The sequence below is a fragment of the Vanacampus margaritifer genome, chromosome 4 (assembly GCF_051991255.1).
Source record: "Vanacampus margaritifer isolate UIUO_Vmar chromosome 4, RoL_Vmar_1.0, whole genome shotgun sequence".
Lineage (NCBI taxonomy): Eukaryota > Metazoa > Chordata > Actinopteri > Syngnathiformes > Syngnathidae > Vanacampus > Vanacampus margaritifer.
In genome coordinates this window covers 9222162-9248243 of record NC_135435.1, presented here as the reverse complement: position 1 = coordinate 9248243, position 26082 = coordinate 9222162, and the positions used below count along the sequence as shown (strand labels likewise).

General features: G+C 38.2%; 1 protein-coding gene across 4 annotated transcripts; it reads left to right on the top strand.

Moving 5' to 3' along the window:
* Positions 1–1898: 1898 nt before the first annotated feature.
* On the top strand, positions 1899–18706 carry LOC144050436 (kinesin-like protein KIF23). 4 transcript variants are annotated; one of them, XM_077563668.1, is made up of 23 exons: positions 1899–2023; positions 2367–2433; positions 2865–2993; positions 3252–3357; positions 3449–3585; positions 3782–3894; positions 4000–4170; positions 4768–4880; positions 7474–7595; positions 7750–7852; positions 7929–8008; positions 8126–8245; positions 8520–8679; positions 9803–9964; positions 10122–10288; positions 11948–12121; positions 13232–13402; positions 13630–13902; positions 15696–15929; positions 16078–16166; positions 17150–17201; positions 18044–18084; positions 18189–18706. In XM_077563668.1, exons 1-23 carry the CDS (start codon positions 2013–2015, stop codon positions 18202–18204), a joined length of 2811 nt encoding a protein of 936 aa, XP_077419794.1. In that variant the 5' UTR covers positions 1899–2012; the 3' UTR covers positions 18205–18706. The 4 variants fall into 4 exon arrangements, with proteins under 4 accessions (XP_077419794.1, XP_077419796.1, XP_077419797.1 ...); XM_077563669.1 differs by having other exon boundaries at positions 1943–2014; XM_077563670.1 differs by lacking the exon at positions 15696–15929.
* The last annotated feature ends 7376 nt before the right edge of the window (positions 18707–26082 follow it).

Sequence of the window (26082 nt, the reverse complement as noted above, 5' to 3'; positions counted from 1 at the left end):
CAAGATGACATTTTCAAGATACCATGGACAAATTCCAAAACTACCCTACAATTGGATCTGTGCAAAGGGTTGTGTACATTTAGCCTACAGTTAGCACAATGTGCCCACTTTTAGCACATTTTCCGAATGGATAGATCTTGCTGATCGAACTGGATTAGTTGTTTTTCAGTCTAATGGCTGTCCTCTCCAAAACATGTCATCAGGATTTCGGTGTGTAAGTCATATTGTGCAAAATTATCTGTTCAATTGTCAAAATTAGTCAAGCATATCACAGGGGATCAGTGTAGAGGACGGTTGAGACATTCAGACCATTTTTTCCCCCTCGCACCATTGCAAGGGAAAATATCAGCTGTGACATGGATGAAAACCTTTGGCCAAACAAAGAGCAGCGTATGGATGGCCAAGAGGGGGAAAGTGATGATAGTGACTGCACAGTAAATTCTGTAGAGTAAATTTGACTCTATTTAGAGTAAATTTTACTCTATTTTGAGTGGGATCAAATAGACTCAGTTTAGAGTAATATTTTCACTTGGAAGAGAGTAAAATAAAGAATTGACAAAAAATAAATAAAAGTCACTGAAGGTTTGAGGAACTTTCAGGTTGGGGGATGGCCGCAGTACCATCTGAGATACGCCACTTATACTGTTTGCTTAGCTCCAAGAATTTTGGGGTCTCGGAGTTAAGAAGATTCCAGCTGACACGAGTGATATACTACCGCAACACACAGCAGAAGCTGCATGGCTCAGGGCGTAGATCGGCAGCCTCCCAAGCTGACAACATTCCAATGGAAGCATTCCATTTGGCTCCTCCAATCAAAACCCATTTTCCCCTTCCAATGTTTTGTTTGTTTGTTTGCGTGGCTGGCGACCACTCCAGGGTGGAGCCTGCCGCTCACGCCAGTCAGCTGGGATTGGCTGCGCAACCATTTGCATATGTATAAGATAGCTGCACCTCTTCCTGCCCCTCAACTGTGTTACGCACTTGGACAACATATAACTAAAGTTTAAGTAAAAAAGAAAAACAAGAATAGGAAGAAAGAAAAGAGTTTATATGTTCAAAAGGGACTGCATTAAAAGCTCATACCGGCAATGGTAATGAAAACTAACAATACCAGCTTGGGTAAGAGACAAACCAAAAACAAAACAAAAGCACAAACAGCACATATCAATGATTCCAAGACAAAAGTATACCAACAATGGTAATGGATAATATGCCCACAATGATAAAAAAAAAAAAACAGCAAGCATATACTATCACAATAAGATGGAAGATTGATGTAAGTAAGATGTAAACACTTTCCAAATACTGAAACCAAACCATATGTTTATACAACAGTTTGAATCTGTGGATGTTTTGGCATTGCTTGTGTTGTACCTCTAAGTTGTTCCAAAGTTTGACCCCACGCACAGACACATTTTTTTAAGTATTCTACTTTATAAGGTCGTGTAATTTAAACAACTTTGACTGAACAAACAGACCATGAGTGTGACCAAAAAAAAACAACTTTATGAACGATCCACATTGACCGTTACTGTAAAATTACTGAAGCATTAATTGAACATTGATAAAAGTTATGATGTTTGTTAAGAATAATTATGAATTGCATATAACAATTGATTGTGTTCAGATTGAAAACAATAATGAGACGACATTTTTAGGAGTTATAATCGACGAGAAGTTGACATGGAAGTCCCACGTCAGACATATTAAAAAAAATCTCCACAAGCCTCTCAATTATTAAGAATTGAAATTAAATACCGTACTGCGGCCGGTTTCTTTGGTGTAGAACTCAAAATTAAATGGTTATTGAAAACACGCATTGCATTTGAATGCGTCATTCTATTTGAAGGCGGAACTTCCGTCCCCTAGCGTTTCGTACTGCACTGTGATTGGTTAAATGTACCAGATCGTTGGAAACCGTTTGTCAAGGTGGAAATTTCAAAAAACAGAGACGAGGCGCTTTTGCGTGAAGTTTCCTGTTCACTGTGTCCAGGCGTTAAACAGCATAAAAAATGTATAGACCGTATGTATTACCTTCTGTTTTACAAAACCTCGTGTTGTTTGGTCCCGGTTATTTGACATAATGCGGAACATTATCAATGCCTGTCCAAAACCGCGAAGACTAGCTAATTTCTCATTTTGACAGTTAAACTAACCGAGCTAAAGGGACAACTGCACAAAAACGGGATTGTGCAACACAAACCAACGTAAATTGGTTTTATGTAAACTGGCTGCGCCTGTGGCCCGAACTCGTTTGCTGGTCGAGAATTATTTTAGCTGCTTTTTGTCAGTCATTCTTCGTACAAGTGGCACCTAGTCCATTTGAAATTACATTGTCAATCATTGATTTTTTTTTTAATCTTCAGGAAATACAAGACTCCTCGCAGGCCTGGCCTAAAAAAGGCTTCAAATACAGAGAAAGATCCTGTTGGCGTAAGTGAACACAACTCATAACCGTGGTTGATTGTCACTTTTTTAATAATTCTACCAATAATACTGACTATTGGCTAAGCATTATGCCAGCGAAGCTCAAGCGCTGTTCTCTTGATGTAATCATCGGGAAAAAGGACAAAAAATCACAATAATGCGATAGGTTGCACGCAACTCAATGAAAATGAACTATTATTTAAGTTTATGTGTTTGAAATGTACTAAACAGAGACACAGGCTATTTTTATATGTTGAGCAAATGCACTGATTGGTCTTTAGCATAACACAATGATGTTAGCCACACATTTATGGTTCATCTCTCATTAAACCAATTATGGGAAAGTCAAATAGAGTGAGTCAATATGCTATAAATAAAACAACTTTGGTGATTGATATACAATACTCTCAATATGTGTGCTGTTGTTTTATTTGTAGGTGTACTGTCGTATACGCCCACTTGGAGCAGAGAATGAGGAATGTTGTGTAGAAATGATCAGCAACTCCACCATTCAGCTGCATGCTCCTGATGGCCTCAAAGCCAACCGCAATGGAGAATTCAAAGAGGTAGTATCTCATTTAACCAGGCCAATATTATCTGCAGTGTCTCTACTTTGCAAAATGTATGTGTGTAATCAGGGAGGCATCACTTGTCACAACCAGCCTATAGTTTTCCAGCATTAATAGTGTAAAGTAAACTGTTTTGCTTGGTTCAGTATCACTCAGCAGTTATTTGAATTTACAGTTCAAAACATCAGGTCACGCCATGGGCAACACATTGTATAAAACTGACATTGCATTGTTTGCTGACTGATGCTGTTTTAGACGCAGTACTCCTTCAAAAAAGTATTTGGTATTAATACCACTCAAATGGAGCTGTTTGAGGAGGTCGCCAAGCCGCTAGTTGAGGATCTTATTCAATGCAAAAATGGTGAGGGCTTAAGCTGCTTCAGGACTATTTTACACCTTGTTTTCTTCATGTTTTGAAAGGGGCCTTGTATTTTTTTTTCTATTCCGCCAAGGTCTGCTATTTACATATGGAGTCACAGGAAGTGGTAAGACCTTCACTATGACGGGCTCGCCTGGAGAGGGTGGACTTCTCCCTCGGTCACTTGACATGCTCTTCAACAGTATCGGCCCCTTCCAGGCCAAACGATTTGTAAGACTTTGCTTATCATAATAATAATATAATACAATCATGCACAATCTAGTCCGGCATTTTTCAAATTAAGACAAGATGGAGAGAGATTGAATATTATCTGAGAAACTTGAAAAACCTATTTTATGTTCAAATATTATGAAGAAGTATTTATGGCTGTTTTTTTGTGAAAGAAACAACATGCTTGTTGTTATAGGTGTTCAGGCCAGATGACAAAAATGGGATTGACATCCAGAATGATGTTGACGCTCTGCTGGAGAGACAGAGGCGAGACTCTCAACCTTTAGTGCCCAAAACACCCACCTCCAGGTACTAATCTAAAGTGTCGTGTTCACTAACCCTTTTTCTGACCCTGCCAGGGACTTTGTTAAAAATTCATTAAACGTTCTGCTCCTTATTTTCTGTTCTGTTTAGGCAGAAGGCGGACCCAGAATTTGCAGACATGATCAGTCCAGACGAGGCATGTAAAGCTGAAAATGTGGATGAAGACTGTTGTTACAGCATCTTGGTGTCCTACGTTGAGGTCTATAACAACTACATCTACGATCTTCTCGAAGATGCCCCCTTTGATCCCATCAGACCAAAGTAAGAGGCAGCATTTTCTTTCTTTGTCACATTTTTGGAAATGATTTTCCTTTGAATCACTACAGGCACCTGATTCCTTTTACGAGAGCAGCATCTGGTCTCCAATTCCTGTTATGTCATGCAAATGTTCCAAGAATATTTAATGTACATGATTTGCAATAGATGAAGTATATTGAAGCCCTTTTATGCTGTAATTTGGAGTCACTTAAAAAAGACTTGTCTTTTGTTAGGTGGCTTGGTACTGGCACACCTGTAAAGAACTCTGACTTTGTATGTGCCCCCAAAGTATTTATTTGTAGCCTTAGCTTCACTGTGTAGCAATTATTTGCCATTTGTCAGAAGCGGTTATTTATGCAGTAGATACGGCTTGTGATTTAGCACTATTAACACGGTTTACTCGCTTTGTCTCATTCTGACTTTCTCGTGTGGCTTTGAGCTATCACTAGATTAGTCCTCACTGAATGGCTTCATCTTTACTGTATGCATGAGGCTGCACCACTGTTGTCTGCATATGTGACACGTTATCATGTTGTCACCTTTTACTGTCAAATATCTGTCATTGTACGATAATGTTTTGTTTTCTTTTGGGTCTTTCAGAGCCCCTCAATCCAAAATTCTTCGCGAAGATCAGAATCATAACATGTATGTTGCTGGATGCACAGAAGTTGAGGTCAAATCTACAAAGGAGGCTTTTCAAGTCTTCTGGAAGGGTGAGTGAAAATTGGGTTAATTACTCCCCCGAGAAACTCGCATCATTTATAACCACACTCAGTTTTGTTCCAATACAGGGCTTAAAATACTCCCGCACGGTGCCGGATTTCCGGAGTAAGCTCTAGCGCAATCCAGAAAAGTAAACATTTGACACGTCTGGCAAAAAAAAAGGCCAACTTCAAAATAAACCTCCCCATACCACGTGATATGTGGAGCTCGATGCCAATGAATGCTTTTATTTTGAAGTTGTTCCCGGAAGCGTTTTGCCAGTCGCGGGCCGCGGCGCAACGGATTACTTGACTAGTCCAGCGGTACGTGTGTTTGCCGTTCTTATTGCCGGCATAAACAATTGCGACCAAAGTCAACAAAACAACTTCATACCGAAATCACGTTCGATCACCAATTAAGGGCACTAAAAGAAGACTTAATTACGCTGACATTGTATTGCACTGTGCCTGTTGCCTGGTGCCTGTTGCCAGTATTTAGGGCGTCTACAGTGTTAGCGTGCTAACGGTGCTAGCTCCTGCAGCTAGAGTAATCGGACTACTTTTCAAAGGCAGTCTAATCGACGTGATGATTTGCACACCTGACAGCCGAACACAGTTGCCGATCCTAATAGATAAATCAAGCTCAGTCATTTGTGCACTTGACAGTCGGCAAAATGACAACCTTGGTTCTGACCTCACTTTGTCTCACAGACCAAAAACTACTCAACTCGGAGTTTCATTTCATACAAAGTGCTTTACATGGAGTAAAAATCAGTCAAAGACAGGTAAAACAAAAATAATACCAAATAAATGAATAATTATCTTAAGTGGGTAAATAAATAAGTCAATAAAAAATGTGTTTTAAGAGTGGGTAGAGAGGGAGGTTGTCTAATATTTAACGGAACGTCATTCCAAAATCCATGGGGAGAGATTTGTCTAAAATCTCCCTAACTTTCTAAAGAGGAATATAATGTGCTGTTAAGCACAATTTAAATTTAATTAAAAACAAAAAAACAGTTGGTTGATCATTAGTAAGTGGAAATATATTTTTGATGTCTTCTGTTTTCATAATTGTTCTTTCACCTTGCAAAAATATTATTTTTATCCAAATACCTGATTATTCTATAGAATCTTCCGTAGGATATTTGATTATCAAAATATTCGATAGCTGCAGCACGAGAGGGGTTTGTGCTATACTGTACTATACATAATATAAATGGCTAATGAAAGAGATGACCTGATGACACTTAGGGAGGACTGACCATCGGGAATTTCATGAGTTTCCCAAATGCCCAGTCCATCCACGGCGACGAAAGGAATAGTAATTAATGGCCTAATGTTGGTCGAACAACGAATCGGCACGTTGGGCACTGCACTACCGCTCCCTGATAAAAGTTCAGGCTCAGGATTTTTTATTTTATTTTAAGCCTTGCAATACTCCTTGAGATCTGATCGCCAATTTTTAAGACAGTGCAGTATGACAACGTACCTGAATTTGTATGGCGTCAGAAATCACAGTTGTCCACCACTAACTTGTGTTAATGCCATAGTAAAGACCGTGGTAAATTGTTTAATGAAATACACTTCTCCGCGATAAATATTAAAGAAACAATTAAAAAACATGAAGTGTTGTATTTTGAGATGCTTAATTTTGCTGTATTGCGTTTTTCAGGGTAGGAATATTGCACATAAAGACAGTGATGGTAATTCAAAATGATAAACTTGCAAATTCAGTATCTTTTGTCACCATGGTTGCCTTGGTCTTAATTGAGTGTCAACAACAACAAATCTCAATATATTGGAGAAAAAAATATTTTTATTAAACTTTCAAAAGTCATCAAGAGATTGCCTGTTTGGTATATAAAAACTAAAGGTGTCAAAAAAAATATATGTAATTTAACGCGCGATTAATGACCGCCCCTTACTTGGAAAGCCTGTACTGGGGGAATTCCAGTCGCAATGCAGCACACACGTCCACGTCAAAATTTGGCAGTAATAATAATGCATATATTTGTGGAGACCGGGGTCAAATTGTATTTTGGAATTTTAAAAATGTGCAGAATTTCACAAGTTACTTCATGTTAAAGATTAGATAACTCTTAATTTGAAAAAAAAAATGCACTGAGCTGTCATCCTCTTACAAATGCTGTTATGCCATCTAGTGGCAGAAAAATGACAAACACAAATCAATATTACACTTGTTTTTTTCAGTACAGTGCAGTTTTTTGAATTTAACTCTATTTTATTAGTCCCATTTTTCCCCCACTTTTATCTTAACATGAGTATGAAAACTATTAATTAATGATAAATATTTAATTGTACATTTTGAACAGATATAAAATTTGCGATTAATCGTTTGTTAATTATTGAAGCAATGCGATTAATTTCGATGACACATTTTAATTGCCTGACACCTTTGATATAAACTTGAGGTGTATCCAAACTTTTGGCCTGTATATATATATAAATACTGTATATTTTTCTGGTCTTTTTACCTTTTATTGTTTTAACTTATTTCAGTGTGTTGCATAAATTTGATCATTCAAATCAGTAGATGTAAATATGTGGAGCTTTTGCGAAACGTTAAAATGAGTGCTTCTTGTAGGGCAAAAGAAAAGGAGGATTGCCAACACTCAACTGAACCGCGAATCCAGTCGTTCCCACAGTGTCTTCACTTTAAAGCTGGTTCAGGCACCTCTCGATGCCGATGGCGATCACATTCTGCAGGTAACGTGCCACTCCAAAAGTGACTTGAAAACAGGGTTTTCCTTCCACAATATGGCCATTATATTTGTCATCAATTGGTGTGACACAAAAGCAGCCTGCCGGGTATGCCATGCCTGTCCATCATGTTTCTCTTCAATCTGTTGTTGAATTTTAGGACAAAACCCAGGTGAATGTGAGCCAGCTGTGTTTGGTTGACCTAGCAGGAAGCGAGCGCACCAGTAGAACAAGAGCAGAGGGGAGCCGTCTGCGTGAAGCAGGTTAGTCTCTTTTATTGTCAAGAATTGACAGTAAAAGCAAATTCATGTTCATATGTTGTTTATGTCTCACCGGCAGGGAATATAAATCAGTCTTTGATGACTCTGCGCACATGTATGGAAGTCCTGCGAGAGAACCAGTTGTGCGGGACAAATAAGGTGAATGAGCTCTAGTATTTGTGTGTGACATTGTTTCACCTGAAGTTTTGCTGCTTATGAGAGTAACAGTCAGGATTTTTTTTTTTTTATCACTTTCACGTTGTCCTTTTTTCCCAGATGGTGCCATACAGGGACTCTAAAGTGACTCATCTTTTTAAGAACTACTTTGACGGAGAAGGGAAAGTTAAGATGATTGTTTGTGTCAACCCAAAAGCTGATGATTATGAGGAAACCATGGTAATACATATTCCCATTGTTGTCAGGTACCTTACAGCAAATAGCCACTGAGGCCACTTGGAATGACTTAATTTCACTGGAGATTTGATAGACTTTTCACTGATATGTCTTTTAATGAAAAGCCAACTGTCTCAACTTGGCTTTTCCCCATCTGTCCCTCAAATGATCTGCATCTGCCTCAAAAATGGTTTTGTCTATGATGTACAGTACATAAGATCCGTTCAACTTGGATAGTTGCGTTTTAAGTTTGTAACAATTGTTTTTGGTGCTGCAGCTCGTAATGCGGTTTGCAGAGATGACGCAGGAGGTGGAAGTTGCGCGGCCGGTTGACAGGCCAATCTGTGGTCTTGCTGCTGGACGCAGGCAAAGAAATCAGGCATTCAGGGAAGAGCTGACACGTCGGCTGGATGATCGGCAAAGTCCCTGTAATGCTGGTAAGTAGGTAGTGCTCTCACTAGCGACTAGTTTTAGAATCGATTATTCATTTTTGATTAAGTGTATTAAATAAATAAAAAATTCCACCCCCTCTGATTACTGTTTATTAACCAGTGATTGCTGTTTATTTCATACCTCGTATCGCATAGTGATTAAAGAAAAGGGGGTTTGATGTTGTGCTATGTTGCCGGTTTGGTCATTGTTTTCCAAAGTAAAAATGGATGTTTGCAAATGTCTTATTTTGATTAAAAACACAAAATAATCAATCTTCTTTCATGAAGGACTACAGAAATCAATTAGCTGTTGATATTCTGAACTCAGAGGATTTGGACAATCTTAAATAAAAAATGGCTACAAACGATTACTCTATTATTAAAACAGCTGTTGATTAATTTGATAATCGATTACTTGTCGATTAATCAATTAATTTTGACAGCTTTATAAGTAGGGCTGAACATTTAATCAAATTGAAATCTATATCACAATGTAGTTGTATGCAATTTTCAAATTGCAAAGGCTGCAATTTAGGGATGGGTGTGGGGTGACCCAAAAAAACCCTCAGCTTCATTTTGGTTGGTCATTAGTAGGCTTTAATTTTATTATTTATTATTATTATTATTATTTTAATTTCCATGTGCAGTAGGGCTGAGCATAAATCGGTGCTGACTGGAATTAAGTAGCGAATTGGCCGTTAAAATGGCCGCCAACTGGGTATTTCCACATTCCAGTCACCTGTTTTCTGAAGCTGAACTATGATTGGTTGTTACCTGAGCAACTGTGATGTCATCTTCAGTCGACAGCAAGTGGCAAAATGGCCGCCCCTTGAGATGGATACAAAATTTTGCTGCTTAAGTGACATCCCACTAACGCAATATTATCCAGAATACCGTATTTAGGCTAGAGGAGCTGCATAGAACATATTATTGTCAAAAAAAACTTTTAGGGTTGACTTCCTCTTTAAGGAAAATAATAGCAATTAGAATTAGATTATTTTTTGGAATTGTTAAGATCTAATTAAGTGTATCCGACTATCACTGTCGTCTTGTTCAATGTATAGGAGACTTTGCATGTATTTCTTGACCAATGTCCTAATTTTCCATTGTCACACCTTTCCTATGGTAGATGATGGAGCTCTGCTAGATCAACTCATTGAAAGCTTTCCACCTCTGCCTCCCTGTGAGTTGGTGGACCCAGCAGATGATCAGACACTGCCACGCCTGATTGAGGTTCTGGAGAGGAGACATCATATCCGCCAGCTGATGGCAGAGCAGTTAAAAAAAAATGGTACAACATTTACACAGCATTGGTAGTCACATAACTTTCTGATTGATTATGGTTTAATATTCCACCTGTGGCATTGTCAGAATTTAACTTATTTTCAAACATAGTCAAGTCCTCTTTATTTTCTTGTTCGTGGCTCACACTGTGTTTTCTTGTGCAGCCAATCAGCTGATTTCCATGGCTCAGCAGTTTGATGATCAGCTTGGCGTAAAGGAGAGCTTAATCCAAGAACATCAAAGCAAAGTCAGCGAGAGGAACAAAGTTATCAGCGACCAAAAGACAGAGATTGAACGACTAGAAAAAAAATCCAGGACCTTGGAATACAAGGTATCTCTTTACAGCATGGGTTGGCAACCATAGTTTGGCCCCGGACATTTTTTCTCCCCCGATATGGTTCTATCTAATTTTTTTTCAGATCTCAGACTAGTACCAGGAGGGCATGCATTACAGTTGACCAACCATTTTAGAACTACTTCACCTTTTTATCTGGCTCATTATTGTCATAGCACATTTACTTGCCTGTTAAATGCGAGGCCAAATGTTGATGCTGACTTCATCGGAAGTAGCACGTCCTTTACTTCTACACCACATACCCATCCCAAGGTGTATTTGTAAGAGTTGCAACTGATCATTTATTTGAAGAAAGTTAAGCCACACTTTCGTTCAGCGTATCTAGTATGTGGTAACATGATGATTTGGGCGGGGCAGCCAATCGGGTGTTTGTATTAGAGGTGGGAATTTTTGAATGTCTCACGATTTGATTCGATAACGATTTTTGGGTCTGCCATTCGATTCAGAATCGATTTTTGATTCAAACTGATTTGATTGACAATGATTTTTGCTTCAATCTATAGATGTGCAAGGAATTGTAATGATGTACTCCAGTCTGACTCGCTAATGCTAATTAGCGCGCTACTTGCGGCGCTTTTATCGCTCAAAAGAACGGCTCCACGCTGAAAAAAACAAAAACAAAACTTTTATTGGAATAACTTGATCGGGACTTTTCCCTTCTACTCTCTAATGTGGCTACAACTTAACAGTGTATTAGACCGCGTGGAACCTTACTGCCCCTCAGTGGCCAAAGGTACAACGTGAACAACGCTCCAAATAAAGGCACACACAGACAAAGGCAAGACAGTATAAAATCTATTTTGAGACATTTAAAATCGATTCTGAATCGTACTAAATGAGAATAGATTTTTTTTGGGGGGGGCACACCCCTAGTTTGTATAGTGAATACAGGCACCCGATTGGCCCCGGATCCTTAAATATGGTAGTGCAACGCTTTCAAGCAAAATGCTGAACAAAATAACTTTTTAAGCAGAGCGGCTCATTATTTTCTGTAACAAGTGTCGGCTGGCAAATTTTGGTCTACAGTATTTGCTCCATTATGTTCATTTAACCCCCTCCATGTTTTTAAAAGTCATCAGAAAATGTGTTCTTCCATGACACCAAACACATTTATTTACATTAACCAATTTTCTTCACTGTTTTCGGATAAGAAATAAACTTATCGTACTCTCAACAAGTGAAGGATATTGGGCTCTCAGGTGCAATTTCAAGATGAACTTAAAACTACTATTGCTAGGTTAACTGAACTTTGCTTCTCTTAACTTGAACACACACATCCAACTGTCAGTGTTTTGACGTATTGTGCGTCTTAGTGTTCTCTGACATAGACTTAATCAACAAAATTTCTAACAAGTGTTTGATCTGTGAATCGACCTGCCCATTTATTGAAACGGTCGTCTTCATCATGCTGTTCACATTTTGTCATCATGAGACCAAGATGCCACCTAACAATTGATCAACTGTACATCAGCAGATTGCAACAGAGATGCAAAGAGACTGGAAGAGTAACAGAAAGGCATAGACGTGGACTTGCTTGGAAATGCATCGGTCCATGCATAGATCAATCACCTGTTGTGAATTTCAGTGGATCTCCTTCAGTGACAGCACATTTGTTCTTACGTCTCTGCTGTCTAGATTGATATCCTGCAGAAGACGACCGACTTGTACGCCAACGACAAACGCTCACTCGAGCAGGAATTGGACACTCGTGCTCATAAGCTCCAGCAGGAACTGTCGGAGAGGAAGCAAATGGAGCAGCGCATGCAGGGCATGGTCACAGATGCCAAATACAAGTGGGAGAAGGAGTGTGTGAGTGAAATCACGCGTAGAAGCCCTATTTTCAAAAATTCTTTGAAGTTTCTTGTGGATAGAAATAAGGAGAACGGTGACTCTTTTGTTGACGAGATATGACACGATTATACAGCATAAACCTTAAAGTGGAAGTCAACCTTAAACATTTCTTGACAATAATATGTTATATGTGACCTCACTAGTCTAAACATGACATTCTGATTAGGATTACATTTGTGGAATATGAGTTATGAAGCAAAATCCAGCCGTTTTTATTCATCTCAGTAGGCGGCCATTTTGCCACTTGCTGTCGACTGAAGGTGACATCAATGTTGCTCAGGCAACGACCAATCACAGCTTACCTGTTTTCTGAAGTTAAGCTGTGATTGGTTGTTACCTGCTGAGACCTGAGCAACATTAATGTCATCTTCAGTCGACAGCAAGTGACAAAATGGCCGCCCCCTGAGATGGATAAAAACTGCTGGATTTTGCTGCTCCAGTCATATTCCACTAAACACAACAATTTTTAACCAGAATACCATATTTAGACTATTGGGGCTGCATAGAACATATTATTGTTAAAATAATTTGTTTGACTTCCCCTTTAACTCATTCACTCCCAGCCATTTTCACTGAAGCAATTCCCTTCACTCCCGGCTGTTTTACTGAATTCTGACAGATTTTGCAAGGCCCACAGAATATTGTGTTCTATTGCTATAAAAACATGAAACCTACCAAAAGAAAGATTAAAGTCTCTTCTTTCATTAGGAAAAAAAAGTATATTTGTATCTAGGGCTGTTTCAGTTTTGCAGCAATTAGTATTAGAATATAGCAATCTATTTTGAATTCTGAGTAATTTAGTTTTTTTTTCAACATGATCCTGGTTCATTTTTTGCTTCGCTTGCCGTTTGTGTTATAACTACCATTTTTTTTCAACCTTTCTTTTCAGTTGAGAAGCTGCATCAAAGCCTTCTGTAGGCTCTAGCATTAAAAAAACGTATACATACGTCTTTGGGTCACTTAAAAACATTTAAAATAGAATGTATATGTCTTTGGGAGCAAATGAGTTATTGTCAGCCTTGCCTAATGCCACCGTGCTCTGAGAGCTGTCACTCTTTGCTTGTCCAGGAGAGACGGGTGAATGCCAAACAGCTGGAAATGCAGAACAAGTTGTGGGTCAAGGATGAAAAGCTGAAGCAGCTCAAAGCGATCGTTTCCGAGAGCAGCAGCAGCACAGGCGGACCAGAAAGGCCCTCAAGAGACCGAGATCGCAACCATGGAGAGCCGTCACCGCTTCCAGTAAGTGACGGCCGTTTATTCATATCAACAAAAATCGTGTGATATATTGAGCAAGGACGGTTCATTGAATGCCCCTCCATTAGACCCTCAAGGTTTTATTTTTTATTTTTTGTGTAGTTGATCCATTGTGCATACTTGTAGCTGCTTTTATACTGTATGTGACACGGTGTATTTCTGACTACTTAACACCCACAATGCTCTGGCATCGTTCCCTCATCACTTTTCAGGATCTGCGACAAACACCTTCCCATCAAAGTCAAGCTAAGATTAGGGCAGTTCAGGACAATTCCCCCACCTCATCTTATCCTTCAGTAGCAACCTTCATCTCTGAGTGGGAGCAGAGGCGCCCCGTAGACTCTCAGTATAGAGAAGCTGGGACCCCTCAATGCAGCCATGACGCCGACCGAGCCAATCGCAGGAGAGGCCAACGCTTTGCCTCCGAAACCGAGGCCCCTGCAACGCGTCTGGTCCATGGGCTAGACCTAGAGGCAGGCATAAGGGTTAGTGTGTGCCAGTCACCTAGATGTGTTTGTGACATGTATGAGCATCCACTAGTTTACATTTGCATCTTCTAGTGGCTGTGTATCAGTTGTGACATGCCCTTTGTGGTTCAAATGGTCGTCATAATGTCGACTCCTATCCTAAGCTTTTCCCAAGTAGTAACATTTATGAGTAGTTACGTTGCGTCTATCTTACTCAGACTTTTTCCTCAGTGGCCTCTTTGGACTTTTGAAATCTGTTCACGTTATGCATGTTTAAATCCTGATTGGGGCTGCTCCGATTCACCTTTTTCAATACTGATACTTTGGGTTCAGCATACAGAAACACCCTATTCCAAGTTTGTATACAGGGGGATATATAAATCTTATGAATTGTTTTTTTAATAACTAAGCAACAATAGAACAGTTGTTAATGAACCAACAACTCCCCTAGCTTGGCAACACAAAATATAATCAGGAACAAAACCTTTTAACTCATTCACTCCCAGCCATTTTCACCGAAACAACAGTTTTGACAGATTTCGCAAGGCCCACAGATTGTGTATTGCTATAAAAACGTGGAACCTACCAAAAGAAAGATTAGAGTCTCTTCTTTCATTAGGAAAAAAAAGTATATTTGTATAGGTTTTCGTTTTGCAGCAATTATCATTAGAATATAGCTACATTTCATCATTATTCACAAACCTGCTTCCTTTTTTTTCAACATGGCCCTGGTTGATCTCTTATACTCTGATGCCACCTGCTGGCCATTTTTGTAATAACTATCATTACTTTAAGCGACTTCTTCAGTTCAGAGGCTGCATCAAAGCCTTCTGTATGCTCTAGCATAAATAAATAAAAAAATTAAATTTAAAAAAACATATATATATATACGTTTTTGGGCCCACGACAATATTTTAAATATAATGTTTTGGGGAGCAAATGAGTTAATAAAGGATTTGTCAGTGCAAATAAGATGTCTGTGGATTGGGACATAATACAATTTTCCAATATCGGGGCTGATATCCGATACATAACAAGTATCGAATAGGAGCATCCCTAATTCTAATCAAACACTTCTGTTTTAAATATGCATGCAGTTTCACTTCCCTTTGTTTTTGCATGAGAACTCACAAACTACTGGGATTTTTTCCTCACTGGGTGTTTTCAGATGTAGTGTTGAATAAGAGTATTGCTGGAAGAGTCACCAAATATTTTGCAATATCATATTTCTACTCTTAATATCATTCCAGGTTTGGTTCTTGCAAAAGTAAACATTTACAGAGAGTCAGGGCTGGACAGACACAAATAAACGCCCCTGGCATTTTGACTTGTCCTCGCCCCAACTCAGCTCCGAACCACCCCTGGTGGTTACAGCACAGCTCTGTTGATTGGTTCAGTTTGCTGTAAAATTGTAAATACATAGATTAACGTCTCTTGGGGTAAAATGGAGGGAAAAATTTAATTGCACCGGAACGGCTCCAAAAGTTGCTGACCCACCAGGCATCTTCCCTGTATGCCAGATGGCCAGTCCAGCTCTGTTTACAGTAGGCCTGGCAAAATTAGACGCCTGGCTGCGACTATGTTGATGACCAAATCCTACCGGTGACTAGTTGACTAGCAAAATATTCGTTTGTGGCAGCCCTAAAGTGTGAAAAGAAACTTGACCCTGTGACCCATGACTTCCAGTAGTACAGTTATTCTCACAGCACCTGGACAAACCCACTCAGTCTCTTGATGAGTACATTCAAAGTTGAATTGTCATAAATCTGAATAATTTCCTGGTTTTTCCTCTTTCACACTGGGCACATCAGGCGGCTGGGGAAATTAATCCAGTGCACAGACGTTCACACTCTGCAGGTGGGGAGAAATGGGTAGACCACAAACCAGCTTCTAATGTGGACCTAGGCACTGTCATGCAGCCAGTAATACCCAATGCAATCCAAGTGACTTCCCCCAGCGAGAAAGCTCTGTCTAAATGCCACAAGTATGTGCTTAGACATCAAGAGCTTGCCTCGGACGGGGAGATTGCCACCAAGTTGATCAAGGTAAAAAAGATGAGAGATGATTCTACGTATTTGATTTCAGTCATTGGTTATTTCAGGTATTAAAGTGACATCATTCATCCCCCCCCACCAATTCCCTGCCCTGCGCTGTCATATTAACCTGCTATTACTCTCTGTTTTATTCCCACAGGGCAATGTTTTTAAAACCAGAAGTGGTGGCCAGGCTGTCGAGTTCACAGATGTTGAGACACTCAGACAAGAGTGCCCAGTTGCACCAAGGTACCCTCGTCTTTCAGTTGAACTCCCAAAGTAAAACATAGTTTGTTCCCTTATGCTGTTATTCAAATCTAATCACTTTTCAATTGAGACTTAATTCACACCCCAAATTGCCATTTTCTGACAATTCAGGGAATGTTTTTAAGGGATACTTATTTAGCTATTTCAGCAATAAAAATATGATCTTATGTCTATGATTCATTTGATAACTTCAGATAATGGAGGGATGGCATTATATTTCATGTACGTTGAATACCTTTCCCAACACACACTGAAAATGACGTCACGTGTTCAGGGCTCGGCTAACGACCAATCTTGGCTCAGCCACATGAACAAACACAGAAAACAGGTGAGCCGTGATTGGTTGTTGCCTGAGCTCTGAACACCTGTGATGTCATTTACAGTTGACAGCAAGTGGCAAAATGTGCTTTTTAAAGGTGTTCCAAGCCGGGCCGACCGAGTGGCACGCAATGGCAGCCTTTCCAGACACCACTTTGTCTTTCAATAAAGTGGGTGTGGCTTGCCAGGCTATGTAGTTGTTACCATACAATGGTGAATAATATATTGCACTGAAGGTTGACTTGAAGAAAATCCTAAATTTAATCAATCACAATATGTCAGAATAATTGCAATTCTGTTTCTTCCTAAACACTGGCGCAGCCAGACTTTCGGCTGTGTGGGGCAAGGATAGTTAAGGGTATCCAAAGATTATGCCAAATAATTCATTTCATAAACAATTTCAATCGGAGTCTCTAAATGTTGAAATATATTTAACTATATATTAAGTATTAAGTACTGTATTAAGTTAATACCATGTTCTAATAATAATATTAGTAAAAATCTGTTTCTTCAGTAGTTCAAGTCTTTTCGGTGCACTGCTGTTCATATAGCAATACAACCACTTGGAAGCGCTCAGTCACTAAAGTTCCCAACAATTTTAGCAGTGAAAGCCGTCTTTATTTGACCCAAGTGTTGTCTTGTTACAGTCGCAAGAGGAGATCAAAGTCTGCAGATAACGTGGAGGACCGAGAGAACTGGGTATGGTCAATTTTCTTTTCCAACCAGAGAACGCCAGTTGTTTAGACAAGTCAATGTTCCTCCTTTTTAAATGTATTTGGATTTTAAAACTATAGTTAGCTACTCATAATTTTCTTCAGGTACCGACCACTCAGTACGAGATGTGCAGAATGGAACAAATAGTGAAATAAAGAACTATGTGGTGATTTAATGTATTCGTTCCTAGATCGTGTGATTTAGTGCAGACTATTAAACGCCCACTTGAATGTGGCTCAGCAACTAGAACTGCTCCTCATAGGTTTCTTTGAGTTCAGACGACTTCCTCTCATATTTAGCTGGCTCTGTAAACCAGACTCGATAGCTCTCAACATCATGTTCATTTTGAAAACAAATACACATCAATAACATACAATAACCATGTTCATTTGGCCTTTTGAAAACAATTTTCTTTCTAAGAAAGTGTACATCTTGCGGTATATTGTGCTTGTATGCAGGCTTTTTTTTTTTTATCACATGACCTCTTTTTGCAACTTTCAATGCAACACTCAATTAGAACAGCAGGGGGCACTCTAAACCAAATGTTAAATTCCTCAGTACATAGAAAGGTAGGTTGTTGTTTTTTTTTTTTATTCTTAACACACATTTAATTAAATTCACAACAGTTACATACAGCAACTGCAATTTTGCAGCATGTGACATTGTTACAAGCGTCAGATTTGTTGATTTTACTCGAATCTGTGAGATTTGAACATCAGATGCTTGTCTTTTGCAATGATATATTTGTCTCATTCGTGTTTTGCCCCATTTACTTCAGGTGGTTTACACAGAATTAATCTACGTCCTTTCTATTTTGTTCTTGACAGCCTTTTGTTCCCAGCACAAGCGCTGCCAATGGACATCAAAAGTAAGTGTACAGCTTTTTCTGCCTTTTACTGTAGTTGTTGATCTGTATCTTCAGTTATGTTTGCTTAATTTCTCATTTATGTCTCATTTCTCTCATCCGTGTAGACGCAGGAAGCCGTAATGATTTATTTTTTTCTCTGAGTAGCAACATGGCGCACTGCCTGTTGGCCTACTGGAACATGAAGGAACAATGCACATTTTTTTATTTTTTTTAAATACATACACCTATTGTGACCCTTTTAGAGTGCAATACACTGCATTAAAAATTGCATTAAGATACATAATCACAATGTGCTGGATTTATTAATGTTAGTTTTCTTGCCTTGTATTTTTGTGCACCAAGTATATGAACTTTAAAAGACTAGACCAGAAGTATTTACTACCACACAAATTGATATTGTACTTTTTTTATTTTCTTTTTGTGGGGGGGGGGGAGGCATCAGGACTTGCTTAATATTGTGGTCGTAAATTGTGTGACCAGCATCAACTGTATAGAGATGTGAAGTAGATTTTGTTGAAATCGATGTCCTGTAAGTAAGTGCAATGATGCCCCCCATCTTCTCCTGTTAAGAAAAAAATGCATTATAAGACACACTTCAGTGACATTAAATGTATTAAACTAAGGTGACCTGTGTGATTATTTAGAGGACCGTCGGTACAAGTCTATATACTGCTGTCAAAATTATCAACAGAAACATAAAGTGCAGGCAGTTCTTAATCGGGCATACCAAATCCATGCTTTAAATACTTGATGAGTTGAAATGTTGGCTCTATTGGCTATGTCTTTATTTAGAGCGTGTGAATAATTTGGATGTGGAATATTTTGTCAAAATGTGCTTTATTGAAAATAAAGTAAGACTGTACCATCTTTAGGCTACTTTCATGGTGAAAATAAATAAATCACGAAACATTTTTAGACCAAAAGCCCCCTATATGGACGCTGACTCATTATTACTGTCTTCTAGAGTTGCATAAATTGTAGCCTTTTTTGCTTCCCAGGAAATTAGGATGATATCTTATGTTAATATGCAGTTTATACGCTTTGAATAATACATGAACTTATCAGATGTGAACTGTTGACCAACTGCTAATTCTGTCACAATTTTTTGACAGTTACACATAAAAGCATAATTTGTATTAGATTTATTGCACAACTCGTAACTTTGCTTTATAATTGAAATCTTAATTGGCCTGGAAAAGTCATCTGGTCTTTCTTGGTTGGTTGGTTGGTTGTGTTGTCCAGCGTGCTTTCCATCCTGTGTTGTAGACTTTTGCAAGTGATAAGGATGTGGGAAATGGCTTCATCAGGCCTTGTCAACCCTCGGCTGCTTGTGAAAATATTGACCCTTCCTTCCTGCCTGTTTAACTGACAAACCTTCACGTAGTGCACGAGCAAATAGCACATGACGGCCCCACTTCATTAAAGGCCTCCTTTAAGTCAAACACACACTAATGACTTTTAAACAGGCCTCAACACAACCTGCCGCCCAGTGTTTGCTTTCAAACTTGGTATTAGGCCATAACATTCTTTTGTGTGTTATTTCTGAGTCTTCATTTAAGTATATTGATTTAATCCATTTCCTCTAAATGACTACCCCGTTGTCTTGAAAGATGTGTGGTAACCCTATTCGCCGTGAACCTTCACTTATTTCAACCTCCAGTCAACAAAACACTGTTTGGACAGCAGTGTGTGTGGGTCTGTTTGTATGTATTTGTGTGTGTTCACCGTCAATAGGAGTGTCTTACACTATTAGAGAGCTCCCTTATCAATTTTCCGGTCTCACCTTGGTGAACATAGTTTTAAACCTAGATCATGCTTGAAGTGGGTGTCACATCACATATACTGTACATATTGCATGAAAAAACACAACAGACTGAAAAGGTTGCACTGTCACTTTTTTTTCGTTATTGCACAAAAATAGTTTAACTGCTATGACGGTGTATTAGGGCCGTGTGTGTATATATACATTATATTTATTTATATATATATATATTATATATATATATTTATATATATTTATATATATATATTTTATATATATATATTTTATATATATATAATATATATATATATATATATATATATATATATATATTTTATATATATAATATATATATAATATATTTTATATATATATTTTATATGTATAATATATATATAAAATATATATATATTATATTTTATTTAGAGGGTGGGGCAATATTCAGAGGAAAAAAAGGCAAATTTGTGACTTTAAAGTGGCAAATTTGCAAGGGGAAAAAAAACCCTCAGAAACTAACGAGAAATACACATGGCTTACGACTCGGATGTTATGCCAATACTTTTCGGTTGGGTTTTCAAATAAGGAGATATTAATTGCTTTAGCAAAGACTACCATAAGCATTCGCTCTTTGAAGCATTGGGTACTGCCAGCGACGAAGACGCCCCGCTTTGCGAATGTTCACGCCCTGAGGATCAATCATTTAAGTTAATTTCTTAAAATGTATACAGTATTTACTTGTACATTTATGTTTCCAGAATTATTGTTTACACATTCAAACATTTTGGTATTTTTTTGTTGTGTCGAATCTGCTGCTCTCCGTCATTCACTTGCATTTACCTAAAGTATGCTAGCTTCTGATTGGTTCGTGTTAATCAGCTGATAAAAGCGTAAAGTCTAAATTAAGAATGAATCAGTCTCCAAATCCTGCCTACAACTTTTTTAGTTCATATTTTGTTTTTGTTTTTTCATTTGTGATGACCTTTTCGTTTAGTTTCATTTTTTGTGTTTGTGTTTTTTGTTTGTTTGCGATTACTTTTTTTGTGTATGTTTCTTTTTGTATTTGTGTTTTTTGATTTGTGTTTGCAATTACCTTTTTGTTTTTGTGATTTAAAAAAAATTGCTGTCATGTTTCGTTTTTGTTTTCGTGTAGTTTTTTATTCAGTTTGTGTTTTTTAGTTTGAAGTCGTGTTCACTTTTTTGTTTTTGCGTTTTGCACTTCAGGGCCACCGTATATAAACAGTGTCCCATTAACCACCAACAAATCCTCACATTAGACTATAGCTACGCTATGTGTATTTGTCGTAAGTTTCTGAGGGTTTTTTTCTCGCAAATTTGCTAGTTTTTTCTTGGAATAATACCCCCCTCTGGGGAAAAAAAAGTATACGTGGCCCTAATACACACACTGCAGATATGAAAATACCCCCAAGAAATCGTTAATCAGACGTACCGTAATAAAGTAGAACCTCTAAAGTCGAAAGTCCCTTAGGTTGTATTTAAAAACAAAACAAAAAAATAAACAGGAAAATGATTCCAATTCTAAATAATAAACTGGCGAAAAAGCACGTCAACATGAATAAAAGAACAGCAGAATGAGCATTATTTTAGGTAGAAGGTAGAATATTAGTTTGGATATTGTCAAATTTGCAAGGTGACCAATGTTGTGTCCAGTGAGGAAATTCACGTTTGCTTGTGAAAGCCGTTGAGACGAAGCTTGTGCTGCGTTTCTCTTCCAGCTGAAGACAAGTGAAGCTATAACATCTTAAGAGCCACTGTTGAGCTTGTTTGCTTACTTTGCATGTTGATCTAACTAAAAGCCTCTCACACTCCCTTCATACACACACACACACACAAAGCATGAGTGTACATAGCTTAAATACACACATTAATAACAACTGTAATGTCATTCTCTGTTGAGTGCTTTTAACAGGTTCACACTGACCTTTTAACGTTTAAACTTCCTCCACAAACAACCATCACCTAATATGCAAACAAATCTTTATTGACAGGCAGGCACTTCCCATGATGCTTTAAGAAAAGCTGAACACAAGAACTCATATACGCGCTCCTTCAAAAGTATTGGACCACTGAAGCAAATTGCATTATTTTGGCAGTTGACATCAAAAGATGAGTGTATTGTACGAGTCGATAAAAGATCGACATTATTTACATGTGGATTAGCTAAACAGTTTAGATAACATTGTTTTTTTAAATTGAACAGCAGTTTTTTGTTGTTGTTGAGAATAAGTATTGGAAGAAGCTGAAAAAGACAAAAATAAAAAAAGTAACTGTGCCATATTTTTTTTTGATAATTTTCCTGCAATAACTATGCAGCCTTTGACCCAAGTTGTACACAATTGTCCATTTCCCACTTATCGTTATACAAGTCACTGCAGTACCACCTGCTGCCACAGGAGTTCGCTGTGGACTGCTCGTCTCGTCCCTTCATCCTGCAAACAAGACATGAGGGAGTGGACCCGACACGACAGGCTGACACACGGAGCACGTTCTCATTGTTATGTCTGCAGAAGCTGTTTGGTCTGTGTCATTATTTGATAAACACTTGTTTGCTTTAAGCGCTAGTGATCATTGTGAAATAGCTTTTTGTGTTCTTCATTTATAATGCCCAATATATCTGACATCATTTTTCACGTGATGAATTGTTCTTCATATAATGATGATGAAACAACTAAATGTACAGTGATTATACACTTCCTTATAAGACGGTATTATTAAACATAAGTCTTTTGAAAAACAACATCAAAATGTGGTCTATCAAAACATTTGGCACAGAACAGCGCCACTTATTTACCGTAATGAAATGTTCACCTTTAACACGATGATCATTCCAACATATTGCGAGCACGAGCTGCTGTCTTTGGGGCGTTTTGCGATAAATGTGCCCTGTGAGCTGTCTTTTTGAAGACCCACCGGCCAAACGTCTTCTCCCCAGTCATCTCTCCGACAAATCCCCAGTCCTATTTGAGGCAAGGTCTGGGAGGCCAGCACTCGGAATGGAATATAAATGACATCATTATGTAATATTCAATCTGTTGCTGCTGCAATATCCTATTCCACAGATAGCGCCCGCACCTCCCCCCTTCCCTCCCTCACCTCCCACCCCATATGCCCTGGCCTCTCTGGTCGCTGGTTCTTTTTCATGAAGAATATTAAAGACTTATTAAATTAATCTGCGCGCGTTGGCGCATGTTATTGCATTGCAGAGATTTGTGAAGCGAGTGGAGCCATTAGGCTGCATCGTAAGCTGATTTATTAAGGGTAGCAGGGATTCACCAAATAGATAACCTGGTTTATTTTGCATAAGTGAACACTTTCACTCCAACCCGCTTAGATCGCTCCTATTTCCCTCCTTTTGTGCAAGTTGGATGGATAATGGATAAACTGCTTCTTGATGTTTTCTGTGCCCTGAGCCCTGTCTGACTAATTCATGCTAGGCCAGAGTGCAATATACACTATTTGGCCCCGCCCATCAGCTCCTTCCATTTTGAAATCAGTAAAAACTGTGCTCTCAAACCACCCGAATCTAACGATCTTGTTGTGGTACAAATGTATAACAAATAGGGGTGGTTAATTTTTTTTATCGTTATTAATCGCATGACTTCAATAGTTAATTCACGATTAATCACACATTTTATATCTGTTCTAAATGGACAATAAAATAGTATTTTTTTCCCTAAGTTTCATATTCTTAAAATAAAAGTGGGAAAGAATATTAAACTAATAGAAATATGGCTGCATCTTTTAGTCATTGATATAGTAATTTCATAATTCATACAATTTAGTTAATATTTAAAAGATGTACTGTAATTTTAAAAATGAATGTGACATCGATTTGTGTTTAGGTCATTTTTCTGACACTAGATTACATAATTGCATTTGTAAGACATTGGTGCATTTTTCTTTTCATATTAAGAACTATGTAATCTTTAACATGAAGTGACTTATGAAATTCTGCACATTTTTAAAAATGTAAAATACAACCTGAATACAGTCTCCACAAATATATGCATTATTATTACATTTGTTACTGCTGAATTATGACGTGGATGTGTCTGTTGCGTTCCCTCAGTACAGGCTTTTTCAAGTAAGGGTCGGACATTAATCGCAGATTAAAACAATTAGTGGCGTTAAAGGAACTTTAAATTAACTCAAAATAAATGTACTAATGTTGACACCCCTAATAACAAATATTAAAGCATTGACCATTATATTATTTATAATATTCAAAAAAATTCTGAAACTTGTGAGAAATACAACCTATTCGGATTCCCAAGTGTGCAAAATGCCTATGGTGGTTAAATTATACATAATACGTTAAATTATACATTTTGGTTGGGTTTTCAAATAAGGAGATAGTAATTGCTTTAGCAGATATTTGTATCATCGGAGGGAATGGTAACACTTTTTTTGTTTTTATACAATTATAGATTGATACACTAGTAAGTGTAAAATTGTATATATTCACCATGTTTTTTTGCTCATACCAATCAAAGAACTTCTACTTTGAAAAAAAGGTGAATTAGCCAAACCAGACCTTCTATAATTACATTCCGATGACCTTTTTACATTCACACCCTCACTGAAAAAGGTCAACTTGAAACAAAGTGTAATGTTTTAGTGTTCTTCAGCACCTGCTTTCTAAGAGCTTGTGGCTTATCATGCCAACATTGAGGGTGTCAAACAGAGAAAATGAGGATGACGCTTCTTAATGAGTGCACGTGTGTTCTCTATACATAACGGAATCAGCAAATTTAGCACCAATCGAAGGTGCTTAACCTCATTTTACAATGTGTATGCCAGCAGTTTAAATTTAATTTGTGTGAGAATTTTTTGGGGCTCCTCTGAGTCAATGGTTTAGTAGGTGTGTTTTTTTCCCCCCCTTTTCTTTTTTTCAAGCTTTGAAACAGTCTGCTCTCAATTATTTCCACAGAATTGCTTTACTGGTTCTATGCTAGATTAAATATTCATTATGCTAAATAGGGGCTTTTTCTCTCCATAAATCCCTGTTAAATTTATTTGGCTGGCTCCCTCAAGCCACGTGAGAAGGACTTGTGGTGCTCGGACCGCCTCGTTTGTTTTTGTTCTGATGTAAATGATGACGTGTTTGTGTTTTTCTACCTTTGTGTCCTGGCCAGGAACAAACAGGACTTTTCGCAAAGGCTGGAAACCTGTAATTTAAAGTGGGTATGGGACCAACAGCCGTCAGTCCAAAATGAAAAGGAGTGAAACGATATTTGTGTCTGCATGTCTGTACAGTATGTGCGGGAAAAGGAGGGCAACCTTTGAATAGGAAAGATGCTAAATTTCAAATTTGACTATGAAAATATTTTATACCTAATATTTGTTGTTGTTGTTTTCTTTCTAAGCAAAACTGACCTCTCTGATTGTATAGGTTGCTCCAAAGACCTCCTGGAAAATAAATTCAGTCTTATTTGAAATTCCTGAGTGGATTGGCCTGGGCTGCCCGGAGTAAGCCCGTGTTTATTTGTTTTCAGATTGGAAGGGGCGTAAAGGTTGTGTTGACACAGAAGGCATTTGCTTTGTCTTCTGTTCACATTATGAAGGGCTTCTTAGTGCAGATGGCCCGGAATAGACGAGACCTCAAGCAGCTGTGTACTCGTCTCTTCTCCCAGACAAAAAGTCTTGCTTCTTTGCCAACTAATATGTTTGAGTATTTGCTACTGTGGCATTATGTCTTATAGATTTTTAGATCTGTAAACCTGTGTTTCATAAGTGCGGCCAACATTCCAGCCTTTGGCCTCAAGCTGTTGTAGTGCTGCTAAAATAATACAGCTGAGGTATACAGGTCGTTCTTCAACCAATCAGAGCGATGAAATGAGAACCAGCTGCTTGAGAGAGAAGCATGTGAAAAAAAAAAGTCCACCTTGAAAGCATTACCTTCAGTCCGAGCCTTGACGAGCATATAATGAACTCCTGCCAGGCCCACAGAAGCGATTTCAAGGTGGCAGGGCAGAAAATAAACAGACATGCTGTGAGTGGGTGCAGTGTTGGTAACGTAACACTTCCTCCTAATCAGTGAATAAAATGAAAAGTAGTTAGTACAGGAAACATACAAACACAACTGTTCATATTTATCAAACATCGGCTACAGTGAGGAGATCAACAACAACCATTTTGAGCAAGGACATTCCAAATCGTTTTCCTGTCATAGTGTGTGCAGTGGCTCTCATGTCTCCTCTTTATCGTTCACCTCTAGA

What these genes read in the sequence shown, in the direction of transcription:
- LOC144050436 (XM_077563668.1), top strand. An exon ending in GCAAAGTCCCTGTAATGCTG is followed by an intron (nt 8,680 to 9,802) that starts GTAAGTAGGTAG and finishes TTCCTATGGTAG; the next exon opens with ATGATGGAGCTCTGCTAGAT. An exon ending in AGAGCAGTTAAAAAAAAATG is followed by an intron (nt 9,965 to 10,121) that starts GTACAACATTTA and finishes TTTCTTGTGCAG; the next exon opens with CCAATCAGCTGATTTCCATG.